This window comes from Tiliqua scincoides, chromosome 11, assembly GCF_035046505.1.
Source record: "Tiliqua scincoides isolate rTilSci1 chromosome 11, rTilSci1.hap2, whole genome shotgun sequence".
Classification (NCBI taxonomy): domain Eukaryota; kingdom Metazoa; phylum Chordata; class Lepidosauria; order Squamata; family Scincidae; genus Tiliqua; species Tiliqua scincoides.
The window spans coordinates 1,015,156-1,039,100 of NC_089831.1; the positions used below are offsets into that span (position 1 = coordinate 1,015,156).

At 49.1% G+C, this 23,945-nt stretch overlaps 1 protein-coding gene across 1 annotated transcript; it reads right to left on the reverse strand.

Moving 5' to 3' along the window:
- Positions 1–10,905: 10,905 nt before the first annotated feature.
- On the reverse strand, positions 10,906–23,216 carry LOC136662395 (prenylcysteine oxidase 1-like). The gene is made up of 6 exons (XM_066639625.1): positions 23,105–23,216; positions 21,411–21,617; positions 20,859–21,033; positions 18,841–19,052; positions 15,738–15,893; positions 10,906–11,546 (listed from the first exon to the last, which is right to left on the reverse strand). The coding sequence occupies exons 1-6, from the start codon at positions 23,214–23,216 to the stop codon at positions 10,906–10,908; spliced, it is 1,503 nt and encodes a 500-aa protein (XP_066495722.1).
- Between the last annotated feature and the right edge of the window lie 729 nt (positions 23,217–23,945).

Below are 23,945 nucleotides of genomic sequence, written 5' to 3' on the forward strand. Positions count from 1 at the left end.
CCAGAAGCTGAGCCGCTGAAGCCTGCCTAATTCGAGGCTTGTGCGTTTTCTCAATCTGTCCTGCAGCCTTAGACTGAACTTCAAAGTGAGCTTCGTCCCGCATGTGCGTTTGCTGAAGCCTGGAGGGCCCTCGAAGCTGATGAAGTCGCACATCTGGGTATCTTATTCCCAAGCTCACAGTTTCTCTGCACAAGACGAGCTCCCAGGCATGACCTGCTTGGCCAGAATTTTCAGACTCTTCCCAGCTGTCTCTTGTACGGAATTTGAATTCAGGACCCAGTCCTGGTCAACTTTTCAGCAATGGTGTAGCCTCAGTGCAGCCCTGAGGTAAGGGAACAAATGTTCCCATACCTTCAGGAGGCTTCCGTGAGTGCCTCCCCACCACAGGATGCACTGCATATGCCAGTGATGGCGAACCTTTTAGAGACCGAGTGCCCAAACTTCAACCCAAAACCCACTTATGTATTGTGAAGTGCCAACAGGGCAATTTAACCTGAATACTGAGATTTTACTTTAGAAAAAACAACTCATACATTAACATCTTTTGTCTTTAAAGAAAAACACAATAACAGAGCTTTTAATGATACAACTTTTTATTGAAAGGTCAGAGTTTGCATTTGGCCTGCTTTTGAACCATTAATGTGATTTTTGCAGTTGTATGCATGCTGATAATTCGTCCAACCTTGGCTCATACTTTGTAAGTTTGAGAGCAACATATGCAGCACCACTCAGGTCTTCTGTTAGTCTGTTTCTGGTGTCAGATTTGATATCATTCAAAGCTGAAAACAGCTGCTCACAAGCATAAGATGATCCAAACAAAGCAATCCCAAGTGCTTTCATTGACTTAAAATTATTTGGCAGAGAATGCCACACTTTAAGGATTTCATTTTCAGAACTAACTGTGCTGTCCTTTGTCATCCCTTCTATCTTCTCAAGTGTTTCATGAAGGTAAAGAGGGTACACAGTGTTGGAATTGGTGCAACTCTGTATGCTCTAAAGGGGTGGCAGGAGACCATCCTAAAAAGGGTTAAGCCATAGCCCAGTGTCCTTTGCAGTTTACCTGTCCACCTTGGATGACCTATGTGGGAGGGGCGTGATCCAGACCCTATATAACCCCTGAGCACACTCTCCTCCCCCCTCTTACCTCTTCCTCACCACAACTGAACAGACAAGATGGCATGCAGCAGGGATCTGCTGGCGCCGCCATCTTGACCACATGGCATGCAGGACGAGGCAGCTATAGGGCCTTGTTATCTAAGTCAGTGTACCTCTGATTCTTAAATCAGATGCTGTAACCTTACTTCCAATGAACCGTGAGTAAATGAATCTGTTCTTGCAACTTCAACCAGCCAATGTTGTTTGTGTTTTTCTTGACTAGCAGTCAGCCAGGGAGTCAGTGTGGGAGGCTCCCTGGGGTTGGTTCCCAGCAAAGGGGGGTTCTGCTACTGAAGCGACTCTGCTCCCCCCCCCCAACGGAGGAAACCAGGTTTAAGAGATTCCTCCAACACACAGTTGCTCTCCCCTACTTTAAAAGATGACTGGATTGCCCAGGATCCAATTAGACAAGGTTAAAAATAAGGAAGTTACCAAAGTTACACTGAATAAGAAAGGCATTTCCACTCACTAGAGAGAAATGAACCTTAGCAAGTGTAGTGTAGTGGCTAAGAGATGTCAACTATCTGCAACAGGAGGATAATAATACTGACCTACCTGAGAGTTACTGCAGGTATGGACAAGACAATGCCAGGGCAGCATTTTTGAAGTGCTGCATAAATACTTATTAATACTTATTACCAACCCCTGTATAAATACAACAGCAAAGGAATAGGGCAGCAGGCACAACTGAACAGGGAATGTGCAGAGGGATCCTGTGACACTTTACTCAGAATTCAGTTTACATTGAAAAAAGGCTTACTTCTGAGAAAGCCTGCACCAGATTCATGCCCAAGTGAAAGAGAGGTGGGGGTGGAATGAGGACAACTACAGACTTGGGGCCCAATCCTATCCAATTTTTCAGTGCTGCTGCTGCTGTGCCAATGAAGTATGCACTGCTTCCTGTGGGGGGGGGGCAGTCACAGAAGCCTCCTTAATGTATGGGAACATTTGGTCCATCACCTTGGGATGCACTGGTGCTGGAAGGTTGGGTAGGATTGGGCTCTCAGGGCCTGTCTACTCAGAAGTATGCCCCATTATAGTCAGTGGGGTTTACTCCCAGGCAAGTGTGGACAGGACTGCAGCCTGAAGCTTCCACCTGATGCCCAGTTTTCGGGGATAAAGCCTCCAGGCAGCCAGTGAACATGTCCAGGACAGAGAGACCAAGAGCGACTGAGGAGCAGCGACCCAGCTTTGATGCTCCCAGATCTAAGCACTGGATCTCTGCCCGGATGGCCAACTGCTGCTGCTGCTGCTGCTAGTTCATGGTGGGGACAGGCGCTCCCGTGACCACCCCGCCCGAAGACCCACCAAGACCAAGGCAGCCCCCAACAGCCGACCACTCAGCCCGCAGCCAGCACACGCCAAGCCCTGGCGCTGTCAGTTCATCCCCGCTCTGGCCGAGGAAGCCTGGGGGCACAGGAGGGGGCCGGGCGCAGAGGCAACCCCCACAGAGAGCCGCCCGCCGCTGCCCCTCGCAGTCAACACCCCGCCAGGCCTCCAGAGCTGCCTCGCAAGGCTTTCTGGGGCTTCAAACGCAGAGTTGAAACTCTGGGACTCCTGAGTAGACATGCATAGAAGTGGGCTCTCAGGCTGCAATCCAAGCCACACTTTCCTGGGAGCAAGCCCCAATGACTCTAATGGGACTGCCTTCTGAGTAGACATGCATGGGCTTGGGCTCTGAGGCTGCAATCCCAGCCATGCTTTCCTGGGAGCAAGCCCCAATGACTCTAATGGGACTGCCTTCTGAGTAGACATGCATGGGCTTGGGCTCTGAGGCTGCAATCCCAGCCATGCTTTCCTGGGAGCAAGCCCCAATGACTTTAATAAGACTGACTCCTGAGTAGACATGCACAGAAGTGGGCTCTCAGGCTGTAATCCATGCCACACTTAAGAACATAAGAACAGCCCCACTGGATCAGGCCATAGGCCCATCTAGTCCAGCTTCCTGTATCTCACAGCAGCCCACCAAATGCCCCAGGGTGCACAGCAGGTAACAAGAGACCTGCATTCTGGTGCCCTCCCTTGCATTGGCATTCTGACATAGCTCATTTCTAAAATCAGGAGGTTGCGCATGCACATCATGGCTTGTACCCCATAATGGATTTTTCCTCCAGAAACTTGTCCAATCCCCTTTTAAAGGCGTCCAGGAGAGACGCCATCACCACATCCTGTGGCAAGGAGTTCCACAGACCAACCACACGCTGAGTAAAGAAATATTTTCTTTTGTCTGTTCTAACTCTCCCAACACTCAATTTTAGTGGATGTCCCCTGGTTCTGGCATTATGTGAGAGTGTAAAGAGCATCTCCCTATCCACTCTGTCCATCCCCTGCATAATTTTGTATGTCTCAATCATGTCCCCCCGAGGCGTCTCTTTTCTAGGCTGAAGAGGCCCAAACGCACTAGCCTTTCCTCATAAGGAAGGTGCCCCAGCCCAGTAATCATCTTACTTGCTCTCTTTTGCACCTTTTCCATTTCCACTATGTCTTTTTTGAGATGCGGCGACCAGAACTGGACACAATACTCCAGGTGTGGCCTTACCATCAATTTGTACAACGGCATTATAATATTAGCCGTTTTGTTCTCAATACCCTTCCTAATGATCCCAAGCATAGAATTGGTCTTCTTCACTGCCGCCGCACATTGGGTCGACACTTTCATCGACCTGTCCACCACCACCCCAAGATCTCTCTCCTGATCTGTCACAGACAGCTCAGAACCCATCAGCCTACATCTAAAGTTTTGATTTTTTGCCCCAGTGTGCATGACTTTACACTTACTGACATTGAAGCGCATCTGCCATTTTGCTGCCCATTCTGCTGGTCTGGAGAGATCCTTCTGGAGTTCCTCACAATCACTTCTGGTCTTCACCACTCGGAAAAGTTTGGTGTCGTCTGCAAACTTTGCAACCTCACTGCTCACCCCTGTCTCCAGGTCATTTATGAAGAGGTTGAAAAGCACCGGTCCCAGGACAGATCCTTGGGGCACACCGCTTTTCACCTCTCTCCATTGTGAAAATTGCCCATTGACACCCACTCTCTGCTTCCTGGCCTCCAACCAGTTCTCAATCCACGAGAGGACCTGTCCTCTATTTCCCTGACTGTGGAGTTTTTTTCAGTAGCCTTTGGTGAGGGACCGTGTCAAAGTCCAGATATATAATGTCCATGGGTTCTCCCACATCCACATACCTGTTGACCTTTTCAAAGAATTCTATAAGGTTCGTGAGGCAAGACTTACCCTTACAGAAGCCATGCTGACTCTCCCTCAGCAAGGCCTGTTCGTCTATGTGTTTTGAGATCCTATCTTTGATGAGGCATTCCACCATCTTACCCGGTATGGATGTTAGGCTGACCGGCCTATAGTTTCCTGGGTCCCCCCTCTTTCCCTTTTTAAAGATAGGCGTGACATTTGCTATCCTCCAATCTTCTGGCACCGTGGCCATTTTGAGGGACAAGTTGCATACCTTAGTCAAGAGAAATGCAACTTCATTCTTCAATTCCTTATTAACTCTTGGGTGGATGCCATCAGGGCCTGGTGACTTATTGATCTTTAATTTATCAATGAGGTCTGAAACAAATTCTCTGACTTAACTGAAACAATTCTCTGAATTCTGAAATTCTCTGAAACAAATTCTCTCTGACTTAACTCCTCAGTTAAGCAAGGAGCTTTCCTGGGAGCAAGCCCCAATGACTCTAATGGGACTTCCTTCTGAGTAGACATGCAATCCTACAGTAGGATTGGGCTCTGAGGCTGCAACCCCAGCCACGCTTTCCTTGGAGCAAGCCCCAATGACTTTAATGAGACCTTCTTCATGCAGGGCTGGTGCCTCAAAGCCTGCAGCAGCAGCAGCAGCTTTGCTGAGCCTGCCTTACCCCATGCCCCGCCTTACCCCAGACAGAGGGAGGAAGGAAGCGCTCCCATTGGGTTGCTGGGGGTGACTCCTCCCTGGGGGCCTGGCTCTTCCCCCTGCTATCTGTTCTTTTTCCAAGCTTGGCCTAGCCCCTCCCTCCTTGCCTTCCAGGAGCGGCAGGCAGAAGCTTGAGCCTGGCAGCTGGGGCGATGGCTTCGAGTGCGCACCAAAAACGTTCTGCGTGCCCTCTGTGGCATGTGTGCCATAGGTTAGCCATCACTGGCATAGGCACTGGAAACTAGATAGGATTGGGCATTCAGGCTTTGAACATACGGCTGGGGCACCTTCCTTATGAGGAATGGCTAAGGCTTTTGGGCCTCTTAAGCCTAGAAAAGAGGCGCCTGAGGGGGGACATGATTGAGACATACAAAATTATGCAGGGGATGAACAGAGTGGATAGAGAGAAGCTCTCTACAATCTCACATCACACCAGAACCAGGGGACATGCACTAAAATTGAGTGTTGGGAGTTAGAACAGACAAAAGAAAATATTTCTTTACTCAGCGTGTGGTTGGTCTGTGGAACTCCTTGCCACAGGATGTGGTGATGGCGTCTAGCCTGGACGCCTTTAAAAGGGGATTGGACAAGTTTCTGCAGGAAAAATCCATTACGGGTTACAAGCCATGATGTGTATGTGCAACTTCCTGATTTTAGAAATGAGCTATGTCAGAATGCCAGATGCAAGGGAGGGCACCAGAATGAGGTCTCTTGTTATCGGGTGTGCTCCCTGGGGCATTTGGTGGGCCGCTGTGAGATACAGGAAGCTGGACTAGATGGGCCTATGGCCTGATCCAGTGGGGCTGTTCTTATGTTCTTAACTACAATTCCCAGGAAGCCTTGCAGGTCTCTTGTTATCTGGTGCGCTCCCTGGGGCATTTGGTGGGCCGCTGTGAGATACAGGAAGCTGGACTAGATGGGCCTATGGCCTGATCCAGTTGGGCTGTTCTTATGAGGCCGATTAAGTAACTCACCTTTATTTATTGGTATTACAAATTTAATGTTTGTCCCCTTCAATATACTCCCCATTTTCACTAATACATCACTGTAGTATTGTTTTCCACTGGTCGAAGGCATGGAGCAAATCAATTTCTGTCAGTTGTTTCAACATATCTTGTGTTTTCTTCTTTACAGCATCAACTGACTCAAAATGTGTCCATTTAAGCACTGATTTAACTTTTGGGAAAAGATAAAAGTTGCATGGTGCTAAATCGGGAAAATATGGAGGATGTTCAAGTGTACTAAAGTGATTATCAGTCAAAAACTGCTTCACAGAAAGTGCTGTGTGAGCAGGCGCATTGTCCTGGTGAAGAACGAAACAATTTTTCCACAGTTGCGGCCATTTTTTTCCAACTCTTTCTCTCAGCTTTTTCAAAACTTCCTTGTATTAATGCTGGTTGTGCCTTCTGGAACCCCTTCTTCCAAAATTACACCCTTGATATCAAACAATCTGACTGATTTTTTTCTACATTTTCTTCGGTTCTTGAAGTGAAAGGTTGTTCAGGGTGTTCATCATCTTCGACATTCTCATGTCCCTCGCTGACTCTTTTGTGCCACTCAAACAAACGCGCACGAGACAGGCAGTCATTGCCATAGGCTGTAGTAAGCATTTGAAAACATTCTGTTGGTGTTTTGTGCAATTTTACTAAAAATTTCAAATTGACACGTTGTTTAACTTCTAAACTTAGCATTTTTTCAGCACTCTACAGAAAACACAACCAAACTAAATGGCAACTCACAATCAACTGACCTTCATAGAGTGTTTCTGCTTGTCATGCAGGTTCAGACGTGTTCAAGGTTACTACATATGCAGTTATAACCGGTTCTGACTGCTTTGTTTACTAGATGGAATCACAGTCTCGTTATTTAATAGACATACCTCACTGATGTGCCATGGTGAAACCATAAAAAGACCCTCAACAGTGTTGTGGTCTATACACTTAGTATCCTTTGGTACACTGGGAGTACCAAACTCAGTGCAACCTACAATGCAATACAGTGCCTACTCAGGAGTAAGTCCTGTTGTCCAATGAGCTTCCAGATGACAAATGTATATTTACAGCCTTAGACCCACAAAGTATCACACTGCAGGTTGATACATCTCAAAGCAGGAATTTTAGAGGGACCAAAATGTTTCTAACTGAAGGCGTAAACAAGTTGCTGTTCTTGTGTTTCATCTTTCACAAGCAGTGGCTTCCTTTGGTTTTATAGTATCTTTTCTCCAAGTGGGGCTGCCCCAAGGAGAAGCCAACAGACACCACATGGCAAAGCAAAAATATTCCCCTTGCTGGTCTGTGCAGAAGCCTTTCACAAGGTGTCTGACCCCCATGTAACCCAGTTCTGCTCCCCATCTCTCTGTCAATTATATTCCAAGTTCTTTTGACTTATTTTCTGTACTGCTGCAAGGCAGGAGAGCAGAGAATGAATCAAGAAGGCAAAGACACTGTTGCCCTTGAACCCACAAAGGCAGTGTGAAGTTTGTTACCCAGCATGCAAGATCCAATTACACACTGAGGGAAGGTGTAGCAGATAACTTGTTTATTGCTGGTACCATAGCAAGGCAGCAAGGAGGTCGATTGCCTCAGATCATGTGCAAGTGTTGCTGGCAGCTAGCTTTTTATATTCATTTCAAACATAGGCAAGCATATGAGCAAAGGGTCCAGTAAAATTCCACTCTCCTCTGCTCAGTCCCTCCAACCTCTGACCTTCACTCCACACTTTGCCACAGTGAGCTTGTGCTGCATTTGCTAGATAATGGGGTCTTACACCACCCGGTTCTATCTGGTCTCCAAGCACTAGGTCACTAGGGCAGTGATTTTCAACCTTTTTCATCTCATGGCACACTAAGGTACCAAAATTGTCAATCTTTTGACAATTGACAAGGCACACTCCACTGTTAGCAGGGGGTTCACATCCCCCAATGGCCCTACTAATAAATGACCCCTCCCCCAAACTCCCCAGACCATTCACAGCACACCAGTGTTCCGTGGCACAGTGGTTGAAAATGGCTGCACTCGGGAGCCAGGTCGGGGTGGCTCACAGCTTCTTGCTAACTATCATTTTAGAACCAGAGTCAGAACTGATGTTAAAATGGCATTACTTTGGCCAGAGTTTAGTGAGAGCTCTTGGCTCACAGCATCAACACCTTGGATTTGGAAACTGTTGTTGGCAACCTTCAGTCTCAAAAGACTATGGTATCGTGCTCTGAAAGGTGGTTCTGGAACAGCATCCAGTGTGGCTGAAAAGGCCAATTCGGGAGTGACAATCCCTTCCACACCGGGAGCAAGTGCAGTCTGTCCCTGGTCTGTCTCCCTGGCTATGGGCCTTCCTTCTTTGCCTCTTTGCCTCAAACTGTTGGCCAAGTGTCTCTTCAAACTGGGAAAGGCCATGCTGCACAGCCTGCCTCCAAGCGGGCCGCTCAGAGGCCAGGGTTTCCCACTTGTTGAGGTTCACTCATAAGGCCTTCAGATCCCTCTTGCAGATGTCCTTGTATCGCAGCTGTGGTCTACCTGTAGGGCGCTTTCCTTTGGAAACTACATTGCTACAATTGCTCTTATTTGAAGCAATTTGAAGTAATTAAAGGTTGCTTAATCTCCTCGGCTTGATGCCCTGGATTTTGTTTTGTCCCATTTTCCAGAGACAACAGGAGATAATAGCTGAGTTTGTAGTTAATGAAGTTTGTAGATAATATCTACAAAGGTGCGGTCTGGAGGTGGAACTGCTGCCTTCCATGAACAAGCTCAGCAGGATGAGCTGTGGCAAAAGACTGCGGAGGAGTGTGGAGTTGTGAAGGAGTCAGCTGGCAAGAAATGGATGAATAACATCATAAGAATCCAGCCTGAGGCGTGATTCGCAACTTTGTGTGGCATCTTGGGAGGCAAGAGCCAGCGACAGACCTGCCATTAAGTCAAAGGGGCAACTGCCCCAGGTGTGGAGCCTCGTGCGCCTCTAGGACCATGCGGAAGCCTCACTGAGGCTCCCGATGCAGCCAGAAACTGTGCTTCCAGTTTCCTGGAAGCACAGTTTAAGATGCTGGTGAAGCCCCAGGAGGCTTCCCTGATGTGTCGGAGTTGCGCAAGGCTCTGGAACATTGCGGTGAGTAAGGGGGGTGGATTTGCATGCGGGGGGCAGTGGCATCCCGCAGGGCGGCACCATTGTGTACCTTTGCCCCACGACGCAGGAGTGGAGAGGTCTACCACTGGCAAGAGCTGCAGTCAGGATGACTGAAGGGAAGGAAGCATCCAAGGAAACTGAGGGTTCTATAAATTTCTCCCAGAGAATAATACTGGTAAAAATCCCATTTGAAAAATGGGGTTTCTGGTCTGCCTGCCTGTGTAAACCATCGTGAGTCTAAGAGAACAGCAGTGCATACCCACAGATACTTGTCTATTAGTCATGAATCTATGACATCTATAAGATTTGGTATATCTCCTGTATACATACATACATACATGTGTGTGTGTGTGTGTGTGTGTATAGAGAGAGAATATAGTATATATAATAATATATAGTATGTATATGTATATATATGTATGTATATATAGTATATATAATAATATATAGTATATATAATATATAGTACACACACACACACACACACACACACACCTCCTATACAGGAGATGTACTGACAAAAAGGAGCTCAAGCACTTTTAGTGTGCTGTGAACTCTGGCTGGCTGTGGGCAGACTCCACTGGGGCAGGTTCCAGGGAATGCCTGGCCAATTCCACATCCATCTGTAGAATCCAAAGGGTGAGGGGCCCTTCTTGTGAGGGTCATTCACCTAAATGCAAGCAGATTGTAGAAGACTCAGGAACTTGCTTCTCACAAAAGCCTCCTTCCCCTGCTGGTCATTACTTGTTACATGGATAACTTTCCCATCAAGGCTTAGCCTGCCACTATCTAAACTGTAAGAACAGACAGACTATCTGTTGGGGGGGGGATTAAGAAAGTAAATCTGCTGCTAGAGACCTGGATTGGTAGACAGAAAACTGAAAGATCACTGATTCTTTGAGAAAAAAAAAATGTCTTGTGGTTCCAGACCACTCAACAGTTGGTGATGAACCAGGAAAGAGCCTGAGACCTCAGGCAGCTCATTGAAAATGTTGGGCAATGTGAAGAAGGAAAATTAAACAGAAGAGTTTAAAACTGTCTCCATAGAACTCTGATGGTGCCACCACTGTATACAGTTCTAGTCACCACACCTCAAGAAGGATATTATAGGGCTAGGGAAGGTGCAAAGCCAAAATGATGGGTTGGTGTGCCTTTCTCATGAAGAAAGGCCACAAGATTTGGGACTTCTAGCTTCGGGAAAAGTGTGATTGGGGGGCTTACTGAGCCTTAAATCATTCCTAAGGGAGAGAGAACTGCCCTGTGATACTAGAACTAAGAGTTATCCAATGAAACCAAGTGATGGAGATTCAGGAGGGGAACTGGTTACCACATGATCTGGTGATGGCTTTCAAAGGAATTGGATAAATTCACACAGGGCAGGTCTAGCAAGTGCTATTCATCAAGATGGCAACCTGCTACCTCACGGTTAAGCAGCAACCTGCCTTTGAACAGAGCTTTCACTGCAAGTCATTAATTTAGAAAAAAATTATAATGTAGAATAATGCTGGTATGCAACGTACTTAAGCACTGCCTCATTTCTTCCTACACTCAATATGGGGACTCTCCCTTAAGGGTTACAAGCAACATCCAGAAGAGCGACCCCGCTGCTGCCACTATTCATTTTAAATTGCTGCTTGTTACTGCAAGGACACAGATATGACCCCTGACACCATTACAAGTTTTCCTTTAATGCCATCATCAACCTTAGCAATGTTTCCAGACACGTGGAACTCTAGAACTCTGCTTGGAGTCTGTCATGCAGACCTTCCTGATCTACTTTGTCCAGGTTTTTGTACCAGCGGTGGTGAGCCAGCAGGACAGCATTCTTGGCTGCAACTGCACTTATTTCTATAGCGCTGCCCAGATACTCTATGCCGTTGAGGTAGTACATCTGATCGTGAAGAATGATGGGAGGGATGCTTTCTGGGGAGTTGTACTGGGGGTAGGCCAACCACTTCTTCTCTTCTACAGAGTCATAGGAGTAGAAAAGCAAATTTAACTGCTCCTTGGTGAGAGGCTCTGGTGACAACACTCTCCAAACAGAATGCTTCTGTGCGGTCTTTCTAACTGGAGGTAAGATCATGATGCTGTCAAAAAATAATTTGGGGCTCTCCATTGTGAAGATGATGCTCAGTTCAAATCGAGAAGGGTCCTGATAGCCAAAAATGGATGTATTGAGGTGCCCACGGACAAGGGTTGTCACGGTCTGGTGATAGTGCCTGCAGAATTCTGGGATGGGCGGGTTAAAATTGTGGAAAGTGATGTTTGCAATCTCAGGTTGTAGGGGGGTAGCAATCAGAACAATATCATATAGTTCTGTGGCTAATTCAGATTCTGAACAGTAGGTCACCTCGTACTTCTTTTCTCGATCTCCTTAAAGAAAAAAGATGGATGTTAGAAAGAAGGATGCTCAGAAAGATGCAGCCAAACTGGAGCAGGTTCAGAGGAGAGCGACGAGGATGATCAGGGGGCTGGAGGACAAGCCCTGCAAGGAAAGGTTGAGGGAACTTGGCATGTTCAGCCTGGAGAAGAGAAGGCTGAGAGGGGATATGAGAGCTCTCTTCAAAAACCTAAAGGGCTGTCATATGGAAGAAGGGAATAATTTATTCTCAGCTGTCTCTGAAAGCAGAACTAGAACCAAAAGGTACAAACTGCAAGGGAGGAGATTTTGATTAGACATCAGGAAAAAATTCCTGACTGTCAGGGTGGTTCGGCAGTGGAACGGATTGCTGAGAGGTGGTGGACTCTCCCTCCCTGGAGATCTTCAAGCAGAGGCTCAACAAGCACCTGTTGCAGATGTTCTATGAGGATTTCCTTCCTAAGGCAGGGGTTGGACTAGACCAGTGATGGCCAACCTATGGCACGTGTGCCACAGAAGGCACGCAGAACGTTTTTGGTGGGCACTCAAGCCATCGCCCCAGCTGCCAGGCTCAAGCCTCTGCAAACCGCCCCTGGAAGGCACCAGCAGCCGGGGAAAGGAACGGACAGCAGGGGGAAGAGCCAGGCCCCCGGGGAGGAGCAAGAATGAGAGGCTCTGTGAGGGGACGTTTCTCATGTCACCCCCAGCAGCCCAATGGGAGCGCTTCCTCCCTCCCCTGTCTGGGGTGAAGCGGGAGGCTCGCACGCAGCGTGAAGGTGCGGCGTGTCTGTCGGGCTCAGCAAAGCTGCTGCTGCTGCTGCGGGCTTTGAGGCGCCAGCCCTGTACGAAGTAGGTCTCATTAAAGTCACTGGGGCTTGCTCCAAGGAATGCGTGGCTGGGATTGCAGCCTCAGAGCCCAATCCTACTGTCTACTCGGTAGGATTGCATGTCTACTCAGAAGTAAGTTCACTGTAGTCAGTGGGGCTTACTCCCAGGAAAGTGAGGGTAGGATTGCAGCCTGAGGGCATGGTGCAGACATTCCTGTGGCAGGGTTGGAGAGGAGCTAGGTTGGAGGGCAGCATAGCTCACAGCGTGGCATAGCTGGAGGGGATCAGAGCTGGAGGGGAGCACAGTGCTCCGGCCACAGCATGGGCTTTGCGGCGCCAGCCTTGCACATGCTGCTGGTCCTGCCTTGTTGCTCACTGGAGGCTGATCTGTAAGAACCTCACACAAAACTAATTTTTATATGATCTTAAAGGTAAACCACAGAATTGCTTCTCCAATCCTATTGGAAGAGAAGTGCATGCAGAATTTCACATAGCTGGGAGTGTTCATGAAATACAGCATGATGCAGCCATCCAACTAGGATACTGCTGGCTTAATTAAAAAATAAATGCAATCTTGCACAGTATTACTATTACCGACAGCATTTATATGCTCCCTGTCCCTAAGGGGCTCACAATGTAAAAAGAAACAAAAAAACACCAGCAGGCAGCCACCAGAAAAGATACTACTGGGGTGTGGAGGACCAGTTACTCTCCACCTGCTCAATAAAAGAGGAACACCCACTTACCCAGCATGTAATTGCCCAGCGTGTACACAGTGAGCACAATTACCCAGCATGTAATTAACCTGTGCAACTCCTTGCCACGGGATGTGGTGATGACATCTAGCCTAGATGCCTTTAAGAGGGGATTGGACAAATTTCTGGAGGAAAAGTCCATCATGGGTTACTAGCCCTGATGGGTATGTGCTACCTCCTTATTATAGATGTGGGCCACTATGAGATACCGGAGCTGGACTAGATGGGCCATTGACCTGATCCAGCAGGATGTTCTTGTGTTCCTGTGTTCCAGCCGCTCATACAGCCACCCAGCCAGCACTCTACACTGCAAAGCACAGGCTGAGGGAAGCAGCACAAAGATGTTAATGTATGAGTTATTTTTTCTAAAGGAAAACCTCAGTATTCAGGTTAAATTGCCTATTGGCACTTTGCTGGTTGCAAGTGGGTTTTGGGTTGCAGTTTGGGCACTCGGTCTCTAAAAGGTTCGCCATCACTGGACTAGATGATTTATAGTAGTTGGCAACCTTCAGTCTCGAAAGACTATGGTATCGCGCTCTGAAAGGTGGTTCTGGAACAGCGTCTAGTGTGGCTGAAAAGGCTGATTCGGGAGTGACAATCCCTTCCACACCGGGAGCAAGTGCAGTCTGTCCCTGGTCTGTCTCCCTGGCTATGGGCCTTCCTTCTTTGCCTCTTAGCCTCAGACTGTTGGCCAAGTATCTCTTCAAACTGGGAAAGGCCATGCTGCACAGCCTGCCTCCAAGCGGGCCGCTCAGAGGCCAGAGTTTCCCACTTGTTGAGGTCCACTCCTAAGGCCTTCAGATCCCTCTTGCAGATGTCCTTGTATCGCAGCTGTGGTCTACCTGTAGGGCGCTTTCCTTGCACGAGTTCTCCATAAAGGAGATCCTTTGGGATCCGGCCATCATCCATTCTCACAACATGACCGAGCCAACGCAGGCGTCTCTGCGCAGATGATCTATGAGGACCCTTCCAACTCTATTCTATGATTCTAAGGAATTCTGGCATTGCTACTTTAGCCCCCTGAGAAGGGATAGAACAGGTGCTCTGAGGCACAAGGTCTTGAGTTCTGTCTAGGCAGCATCGCAGGTCAGACTGAGATACTCCTCTATTGTACAGGCAGGAGAGTTTAGTGGCCTTCATTGTATATAATACTGAGCTATTTAGTTCAGCTTGATTTAAGAATGTTTGCTTGATTCATACATATGAATCACCTGAAGGGGGACATGATTGAGACATACAAAATTATGCAGGGGATGGACAGAGTGGATAGAGAGATGCTCTTTATGCTCTCACATAATGCCACAACCAGGGGACATCCACTAAAATTGAGTGTTGAGAGAGTTAGGACAGACAAAAGAAAATATTTCTTTACTCAGCGTGTGGTTGGTCTGTGGAACTCCTTGCCACAGGATGTGGTGATGGTGTCTGGCCTGGACGCCTTTAAAAGGGGATTGGACAAGTTTCTGCAGGAAAAATCCATTATGGGTTACAAGCCATGATGTGTATGCGCAACCTCCTGATTTTAGAAATGGGCTGTGTCAGAATGGCAGATGCAAGGGAGGGCACCAGAATGAGGTCTCTTGTTATCGGGTGTGCTTCCTGGGGCATTTGGTGGGCCGCTGTGAGATACAGGAAGCTGGACTAGATGGGCCTATGGCCTGATCCAGTGGGGCTGTTCTTATGTTCTTATTAATCAAAGTAAATGGATCTTACTTTGATTTGGTTCACCAAAAAAGATCCTCTCTTTCCTGAATGGGCAAGACGTTGGTGGGGTGGGGTGTCAGATCTGCGCTCTGCAGAGTGAGTGAGAAATTTGACTGGTAGGGCTTCTAGCTGTGCCCAGGAGTGTGTCTCTCACATGGGAAGGCTGCATGACTTGCAACCTGGGGAGGTGCCTGCTGAATCCCAGAATCAGACCTGCAAATCCTACAAGATCAGTAAATCCATCCACTGTCCACAGCTACAGCATCCCTGCAAAGTGGGGGTGGCCTCTTCTTACACACCTCCAGCAGTGGAGAATCTACCACCCCTGCCCCAAGGCTGACTGTTCTGCTGCCAAACTGGAAGCTCTCCTTGCATTCAATCAAAATCTCCTTTCCAATATACAGGGGGCCACCATATCCGCAGATTCACTTATGTGCAGGGGGCAAGGGGAGCTGCACTTCTCTTGCCTCTGGAGGGTATTCTGAGCCCCACAGAGGCAGTGCACATCTGTCTGTGGCCTCTGTAGGCCTCAGAATGATGGTTTAAAGCAAATAAAAGTGACTTCTGGTTTTTCATCAAAACCAGAAATGGTGTATTTAATGCTTTATAAGGCATAGGGAGGTCTGGGGCTCAGAATACCTCTGCGGGGCTCAAAATACCCTCCAAAGGGTGGGGGGAGGCATTCCCCATATCCACAGATTCACATACCCACAGGGGGTTCTAAAACAGAACCACCGCGGATACAGGGGCACGCCTGTGCATTCAGTTGGCTTGGTCCTGCCCTCTGGATAGACCAACAAGAAATCTGCTCCTTTCTCCTATCAAAACAACCCACAGCCCTTCCTGGGACCTGTAGATCTCAACATGCATCTTAAGTTCTATGAGTGATAAAGGAGGGAGAGCATTAAGGAAACCTCACCTGAGTGTCCCTTTTGCCGTGTTTTCTCCTCTAGAGAGAGAACGGTCCCAGGAATGAGTCGTGCTTTAGAGGCGGAAAGAAGGCCACTGGGGACCAGTTTGTTCCCACCTTCTACTGACCAAAGGCCAAGATCAATACCACCACAAGATACTAAACCTGTCAGGGAGGGACAAAGGTGGAAAAAATCAGAAAGGCAAAAAAGTGCACATCTGTATGAACAGCAGGAAGGAAACTGACAGCAATGGGAAAAAAGCATTTTAAATTGTAAATTGCTTCCTGGAATATGATGCACAGAGATTCAAGGAATGACAGTGACGGTTCTGTAGAGGATGAGCTGACAATGGGTGGGATGCAGCTCTCTGGCAGTCCTGGCTGAGCACGGAGTATGCAACACCCGGAACCCAGCAAGGAGAACATCTTTTAAGCAGGGCCTAGGAGAGGGGGGTAAAGGGGGTAATTTGTACCAGGGTAATTTGTACCTGGTAATTTGTACCAGGGCCCAGGGTCAGGGAGGGGGCCCAGGAGCCAAGTTTCTGTGAAAGTTCTGACACTTTCCTGCCTCACCTGAACTCACTGCTCCTGATGCTGGGGCACAACCACGTGCATGGAGTGTTAACTGCTGCTGCAAGCCACAAACACCAGGCTCAGGAAAGCATCCATGACCTTCCTGAACACAGAGTCAAATCTGGGAGGAAGCTGGCTTGCTGCAGTAGCTCTTTGGCTTGTGGATCCCATAACCATGAAGGTGTGTAGAGAAGCTCAGGGACCAGGTGCGGGGCTGCTGCAGAAGTTCATTTTGGTCCATTCTAGTGTGAGCCTAAACACAATGATGCTCATTTTCTGCAATCCCGTGTTGGATGCAGTGCAAGCCTCCTGGCTTGCCTGCTCCAGCATGGGTTAGGATTGCGCCCTAAATGTATAAAACATCTGAGGAATAACTCTGTTCTTCCTTGGTGCCCTGGAAAAGCTATAAGGTACTTCCCTGCTCACTTCCTTTAAACCCATCTTTAGTTACTCTGAGGAGCAACTATTTTTCTCCCTTGCTGCCCCTGGAACCCTTGAAAGATGCTTCCTCCAGTTCCTCCTTCAAACCCATCTTTACAGCAAAGGCTTTGGCACTTTCTCTCCCTCGCTGAAACTAAGCTACACACTCGTGTAACAGTCACAGGTGCCTCCTCTGATTTGATTCCCTTTCTTCCTGCAGTTGAGAGTCCAGTCCTATCCAATTTTCCAGCACCAGTGCAGCCACAATGCAGCCTCAAGGTAAGGGTAAACTTTCCTTTACCTTGAGGAGGCCTCTGTGGCTGCCTCCACACTGCAAAATGCCATACTGTTGGCATGCCACACTGTTGGCATGGCCATATCAGTTCTGGATAAGACTGGGCCCTGAATCCCTTGTGTCCATGCGGAAAAGGCAAAAAGTAATCACCTCTGTATCCTTGTTGAACTATGCCCCTCTCTGTCACAAAGAAGCACCTGCCACCCTCTAAGGAAGAGGAGAAAAGGAAGCCAGGGAGGGATCCCCCACCGCCGGTCTATTTTTGTATTCTAGTAATCAAAAAGAAAATGTACTTTAAGTCACCATCAGCACCTCCCAATGGGGAGGAGAGTGACTATCAATTATTTAATATTTATAAATTAAATATCTAGACTGCATGCTCCTCGAGGCAGAGATCATCGTCTATGCACAGTGCTACATAGTCTGTGCTATATAAAAAACTAGTTTCCTCTGGAAGAGCACTGATTGAGATTGCCTTCCATTTTAATGAGAACGCAGACAGCAACTATTTGGAGACAAATGCTGGATGCTTTTGGAAGGAGGGAAGGTTTGGTTGCTATTGACTGAAGGTTACACTGACCTACTCATTCCCAAGGGCTGCAAAAACAAGAGATGAGACCCAAGTTCTCACACTGCACCCCCACCCTCCCTGAGGGAAGTGGGTTATAGTACTAGAAAAACTTGTGTCTACTGGAGACTGGGAGCACAATCCTAACCACATCTACTCAGAAGTAAGTTCTATTTTGTTCAGTGGGGCTTACTCTCAGGAAAGTGTGGTTAGGATTGCAGCCTGGGACTGCTAAAGGATTCATTAGAATTTAAATTAGAACTTAGAACCATTTGCATCAAAGAAGAGTGTGAGAGGTTGCTGTTAATGGAAGAGTCCATTGTGGGATTGGTAAGGTAACTGGGATCAGGAGCCTGCAAAACAGTGCAGATGAGGGAGGTCTGATCATGAGCCATCAACGTACAGAGCACTTTGCCAAATATGAAAAACACTTGTTCAGCCTAGAAAAAATGTGCCTGGGTGGGGATATGATTGAGACATACAAGATTATGCATGGGATGGACAGAGTGGATAGAGGGATTCTTTTCCTTCTCACACAACACCAGAACCAGGGGACATGCACTAAAACTGAGTGTTGGGAGAGTTAGAACAGACAAGAGAAAATATTTATTTAGCCAACATGTTATTAGTCTCTGGAACTCCTTGCCACAGGATGTGGGGATGGCATCTGGCCTAGATGCCTTTCAAAGGAGATTGGAAAAATTTCCAGAAGAAAGGTCCATCACAGGCTACAAGCCATATACACAACCTCCTGATTTTAGAAGTGGGCTACCTCAGAATGCCAGGTGCAAGGGAGTGGCAACATGATGCAGGTCTCTTGGGGTCTCGTGTGCTCCCTGAGGCATCCGGTGGGCCACTGTGAGATACACGAAGCTGGACGAGATGGGCCTTTGGCTTTATCCAGTGGGGATCTTATGGTCTTGTGAAAGGTCTTATGAAGGTCTGATGAAGCCCTGAGTGGCTTACAGTCCAAATTCCACACATAGGAGATAGAGCTCCATATGGAATTGATATAATTGTTTCAGCCAGATGTAGTCAGGCTGCGTTATAGTGGGGCTAAGGCTTAGCACTAAAATCATAGCTGTTACCCCCAGGTATCTGCTGGGTGGGAAATTCACTATCTTCTCACACACACCCCCACTCTAAGTCTGATATCTAAAACACTGGAAGTGTATTTTCATATTATCATCTATTCCTGTACTTTCAACACAGGGCAAAGATAGAAAGAAGGAACTTTAAGAAAGAACCACACATACCTACAAGGCCACTGACGTTGGCTCCTTGCCCATAGTTGAATCGTACGATGGGAGTAATTATTTCATCAATGAACTTCTGAGAAAATCCACGATTCTGCATGGCCTCCTCAATAGTCTGATTCAGCAGCTGCATTAAACTGGCCCCTCCGAGAGCATAAAGTAGATCTTCGTTGGTGCTAAACGCATAGTCCTGAGACTGATATTGATATATCCTTGGTCCAGAAAGGGGGGAGGGAGGAGAAACTTTAAACCTGTCTGTTTGGTGCAAGGTTAATATACTCAAAATAAACATCATATTTCACATTCCATAAGTCCTATGTGCAATTCATCTGCATATACCCGTAGTTCCCAACCTGTGGTCTGTGGACCACAGGTGGTCTGCAGGACCCTGAGAAGTGATCCCTGAGGACTCAGGAAGATCACTTCCAGTGTCCTGCTGAGTGAGTGCTCTCTTACAGACCACTGAAAAGTCGGCTGCAGCTGTGGTGGTCCATTCTGTACCCTCTCTGGTGGTCAGTGGACTCCCCCAGGGACCACCACGGAGGGTAGAGAAAGGACCGCTCACAGCCACTGCCAGCACTTCTGCTGTCTTGCCAAGTGTTCCCCCATGAACTACCAAATATAGTTGTAATTTCTGTTTGCAGGGGAGTGAGGCTTGAATGTGGTCCACGATGACTCTGATTTTTGCCTCAGTGGTCCATGGGCTCCTAAAAGTTGGGAACCAGTGATATATACCAAATGGATACATGCATATCCCCTGGGGGCTGGGGATAAGAATAGGCCCTCAGTTTGGCTGTACTTATCGTAAGAGGCGACTAAACAGCCACCAGGAAGATGGGACTCGTCAGCCTGGGAAGGCAGCTCATCTGAGAGAAGGAAAACTCTGATCCCAAACCTCCACTGCCTTGTGGCGACATCCAGTTATGGAAAAGGCTTCAGGAGTCAACCTCAAGGCAAAATCTGGAGCCGGAGTCCCTGAGGCAGTTCATGGCTGAACACAGTCACGTTCTGGCAACTCCTGCGATGCCGCTGGAACCAACCGTTTTGGCCTCTGCCTTTCCATTGGACCATTTCAGCGACGTGGAGAGGGAGGATTTGCTGCATGGGTAACAGCCTATCCTCCATACCTACTTTACCCAGGCTTTATGCACTGGAGAGGACACTTTGTTCCAGAACCACCATTCAGGGCGTGACACCATAGTCTTCCGAGACTGAAGGATGCCAAGACATGCATAAACTTTACATACATAAACTTTTAAAGAGAATGCAACTCCCATTTAATGAAAGAAGATTTAGAGGTCCTGATTTTCATCTGTACCAGTAACTCTAACAGTGTTGATGCAGCTGGGAGTGTGCTGCATCTGGTGGGGGGGGAGCAGTCATGGAGGCCTCCTCAAAGGGACATTTGTTCCCTTTTCCCTGGTCTGCATTGGGGCTGCAGTGGTGCTGGAATATTGGTTAGGATGAGGTTGCAAACTTATCTTTTAATATCTATTAACCACTGGGCTTTTTAAATGATCTTAACCATAGGCTACACAAGTTTGAGCCTCAAATATATATAACTGTACTGTACATGGTGGTGACAGCACAGTCACTTCTGAGAACTCTGCCCTAAAAGAGATTGCAGTCTGAGCTTGGAGATTACATTCCCAGGTTTTCCCACCCACAGCCACCTGCCAGAGTCCATGAGAATTTTTGAAATGCTTCATTCCAAAGCACTTTGAGAAATCTCATTCTCCTTTAGCAAATGGTTGCCAACTTAAGGCCCAACCCTATCCAATTTTCCAGTGCTGGTGCAGCTGTGCCAATAGGGTGTGCACTGCATCCTGGGGTGGGGAGGCAGTCCCAGAGGCCTTCTCAAGCTATGGGAACACGTGTTCCCTTACCTCAGGGCTGCATTGCTGTTGCACTGGGGCTGGAAAGTTGGATAGGATTGGGCCCTCAAACTGCACCAGCCCCAGGCATTCACAGCATTCAAAACCAAGCTGTGATGTGTGTTTGTGTGTGTTCTTCATTACCTCAAAATCTTGCTCAGGCTCCCCGTTGCCCACAGGTACATTCTCAGGGGGTTCAGTCCGTAATTCCAAAAAAGTTTGATCAAACTCCAAAGGTCGCAGCTGCTCTGCTCAAAAACCAATTCATCTCCATTATAAATGCCTATGAGACCATCTTGACTCGGATAAGTGGAAAGCCCTGCAAACATGAGAGTATAGCCTGAGCACCAAAAACAGGAGAGAAAGAGATGGGGAGGAAAAAGATCTGATTTTCTGATATGTCTGCTGGTCACTATTAGAGAGAGATCTGGAATATCAAATTAAATTTGCACATTTCGAATGTGGTTGCGGAAGTCCAAAACAATAATAATATTAAATGCATATTTAGCATTTGCAAGGAGCCCAAGTAGCTTGCAGCAAAAACTCCAACGCAGCAATGCATTTATGGGTGAACACAACTGTTGCATGAAAAATAATCAAAGCACAAGAACTACCAGAGTACAAACTGGGAAGAAAACAATAAAGCAGAATTCAATTTGATACACTCCTCTGTGGCTAGGCAAGCCAGGACCTTACCTAGCTCTTTGACGAAACGTTTCATGTACCGGTACTGGGGGTGCATGATGTCTCCGCCTACTTCATAGTCTTGTCCATCCACATTTAAAGTGGCCAAGCGGCCCCCCACCTCTCCTCTTTCAAACACATCGATGAGGACGTCCCTGCCAAACTTCTGACGCAGAAAATAGGCTGCAGATGTGCCCCCGATGCCAGCTCCGATCACACCTGCAACAAATGGGCACAAAAAGGTTCCTTTCGCAATTTTAAGTTCTGCAGGAAGACTCAGAACGTGCCAGATGGCACTTCGCTTACACCAGAGCTCCAAGTTTCTCCACCAGAATATGGGCAGGTGCCCTCTCCTTCCCAGGCCCAGTCTTTCGACAATGACTACGTTTTGTGTGGGAGAAGAATGAGGGTTGAAATACAGAAATGTACATTGAGGAGAAACAACTAAGCTGTGGAGTGTTTGTACAGCTCAGTCAATCTCTCCGTGCCAGCCCTGCCATGGAGAAAGACTGATGGGCAGAGACACCTGCGCTTCACAAGGAATGACCCAACCTGCACCTGCACCTGCCAGCAGCCGTTTCCACCACTTTAGGTGGTCTCTTTTTCGAAGTGTTGTATTCAGGAAAAGGCTTCACCTGCTTGTGGCTCCATTCTCACTCCCATGGACCAGTGGCATAGCTTGCGGGGGGGCAGGGGGCGGTCCATGTCAGGTTCCACCGGTGGCATAGCTGGAGGGGGGCGAAGCACTCAGCCTGGCAGGGCGCCTCAGCAGGGCAGGCAAGCGGCCCCTCCCTTTGGAGCCATTCCCGGCGGGGGGAGCAAAACGGAGCTGTACGGGGGAATGGCACCAAAGGCAGTGGCCGCTTGCCCACTGCTGTGGGTCCCTGCCAGGCTGAGTGCTCTGCCCCGCTCCAGCTACGCCACCAGGTTCCACCCTGGGGGGGGGGTGACACCATAAATGACCAAAATCACGGTTGTTAGGAATAATACCATCATAATATATACCATTTGATGTGTAATTTACAGCAGAATGCAAAGAAACAAACCACCTCCATTCTACCAAAGATATGGCCCCAAAACTAGAAAACAAAAATGCAACTCCTCTTATGCGACAAAAAGCACCATTTCCTTAACTCAGAACGGAGCAAGGAGAACCGACTGCTCTGCAACAGCCAAGAAGGTGCTAGTGAGGTGACACCCGGGGGGTGATGGGGGGGGGTTGGACCCACTGTTTGGGGTGGGGTGGGCATGAGCCCAGGTCAAGGGGGCTCCTGGTTGAACTCTGGCCTCCGTGGCCAAGGTTTGCTGGGTGGCAGACCTCAGCTGGGCTCCCTCCCGTCCAGGCTTGCAGCCCAGATCCACCTGCTCCCACTCCGACCGCCCTTCGAGGTGGGCAGACCTGGGCTCCGACCTGCCAGGTGGGCCTGGGCTCCCCTTCGGACTGGCCCCGGTTGCACTGCCCATCCTGGCCGCAGACAGTCCCCTGTAGGGGCCCCGGGCGTGAGACGACCCGGCTGTGCCGCTGCCCAGGACCTCAGCAGGGGGTCCGGGCGAGGCGGGTCCGGCCCAGGAGCCCTGCCCAGAGGCGGAGAGCCCCGGGCAGGCGGCAGCGGGAGCCCCTTCCCGGCGATGCTCCGGCCCCGCGCCGCCTGGACGACCCTCCCGGAGGCCGGCGGCGGCAGCAGCCCCGCCCCGCGCGCCCCTACCTATGCGGGCGGGCGGGCGCAGCGGCTCCTCGGCCCGCGGCGCGCCGCCTGCGCGCACGGACAGCAGCAGCAGCGGGGCCAGCAGCAGCGCGACGAGCGTCTGGGCGGGCATGGCGCGTCTGGGCGAGGGCCGGGCGCCGCACGCGTGGTCCTGGCTGGGGGGCGGGCACGAGGGGGCGGTCCCGCCCGCTGGTAGACTGCCCCTGCGCTGGGAGGCTCTCCTCCGGGGTGGGAGGCTCCGCGAGGGCAGGCGGCGCTGCAGGTGCCCCTGCGGGAAGCGCCTCCCCAGCGCCCTCCGGTCCCACCTCTAGCCCCAGGAGAGGGAGCAAGCGCCGCCTTCCCCGGGGTGGCTCCGGGACTGCCCCCCGCAGGACGCAGCGCGGTCCCTGTTGGCAGGCCGCACCAGCGCAGGGATCGGGCCCCCTGGAAGGAGCAGCACAGCAGCTCAGCCTGTGCCGGAGAAGAGCGTTGGGCGGCGGGCGCGATCCTAGGCACGTCTACTCAGAAGCCAAGGCTGCACCCGGAAAGAGATGCGCCCGGCCCTCTGCAGAGGCCTTCCGGACCGGCTGCCCTTGGCCAGGCTCCTGATTCTTCTGACCCTCCCAGAGGCACACCCGCCAGTTCAGCAAAGCCTTCTGGACCTTTTGCACTTTGGTGCACAAGACCCTGAGAAGGTCCCTGAGGCCTCAGGAGTGATGGGGATTTTAGAGGGTTGGCTTATCTTCTCTAGTTTGAGGAAAATAACTGAAACGGGAGCCAAGAGAATGACTGTTGTTCCCCCCAAAAAACAGGAGAGGAGGGTCATTATGTCTAAGTGACCTAAAGAGATCATGATTGGCAG

Excerpts from the sequence above, each read along its gene's own strand:
- LOC136662395 (XM_066639625.1), bottom strand. The coding sequence starts at position 23,216 with ATGCCCGCCCAGACGCTCGTCGCGCTGCTGCTGGCCCCGCTGCTGCTG. Across the intron at positions 19,053-20,858 it reads AGCCTGAGCAAGATTTTGAG|GATATATCAATATCAGTCTC; the intron begins GTAATGAAGAAC and ends TTCTGGACCAAG. Across the intron at positions 11,547-15,737 it reads ACGGCAAAAGGGACACTCAG|GAGATCGAGAAAAGAAGTAC; the intron begins GTGAGGTTTCCT and ends TTTTTCTTTAAG.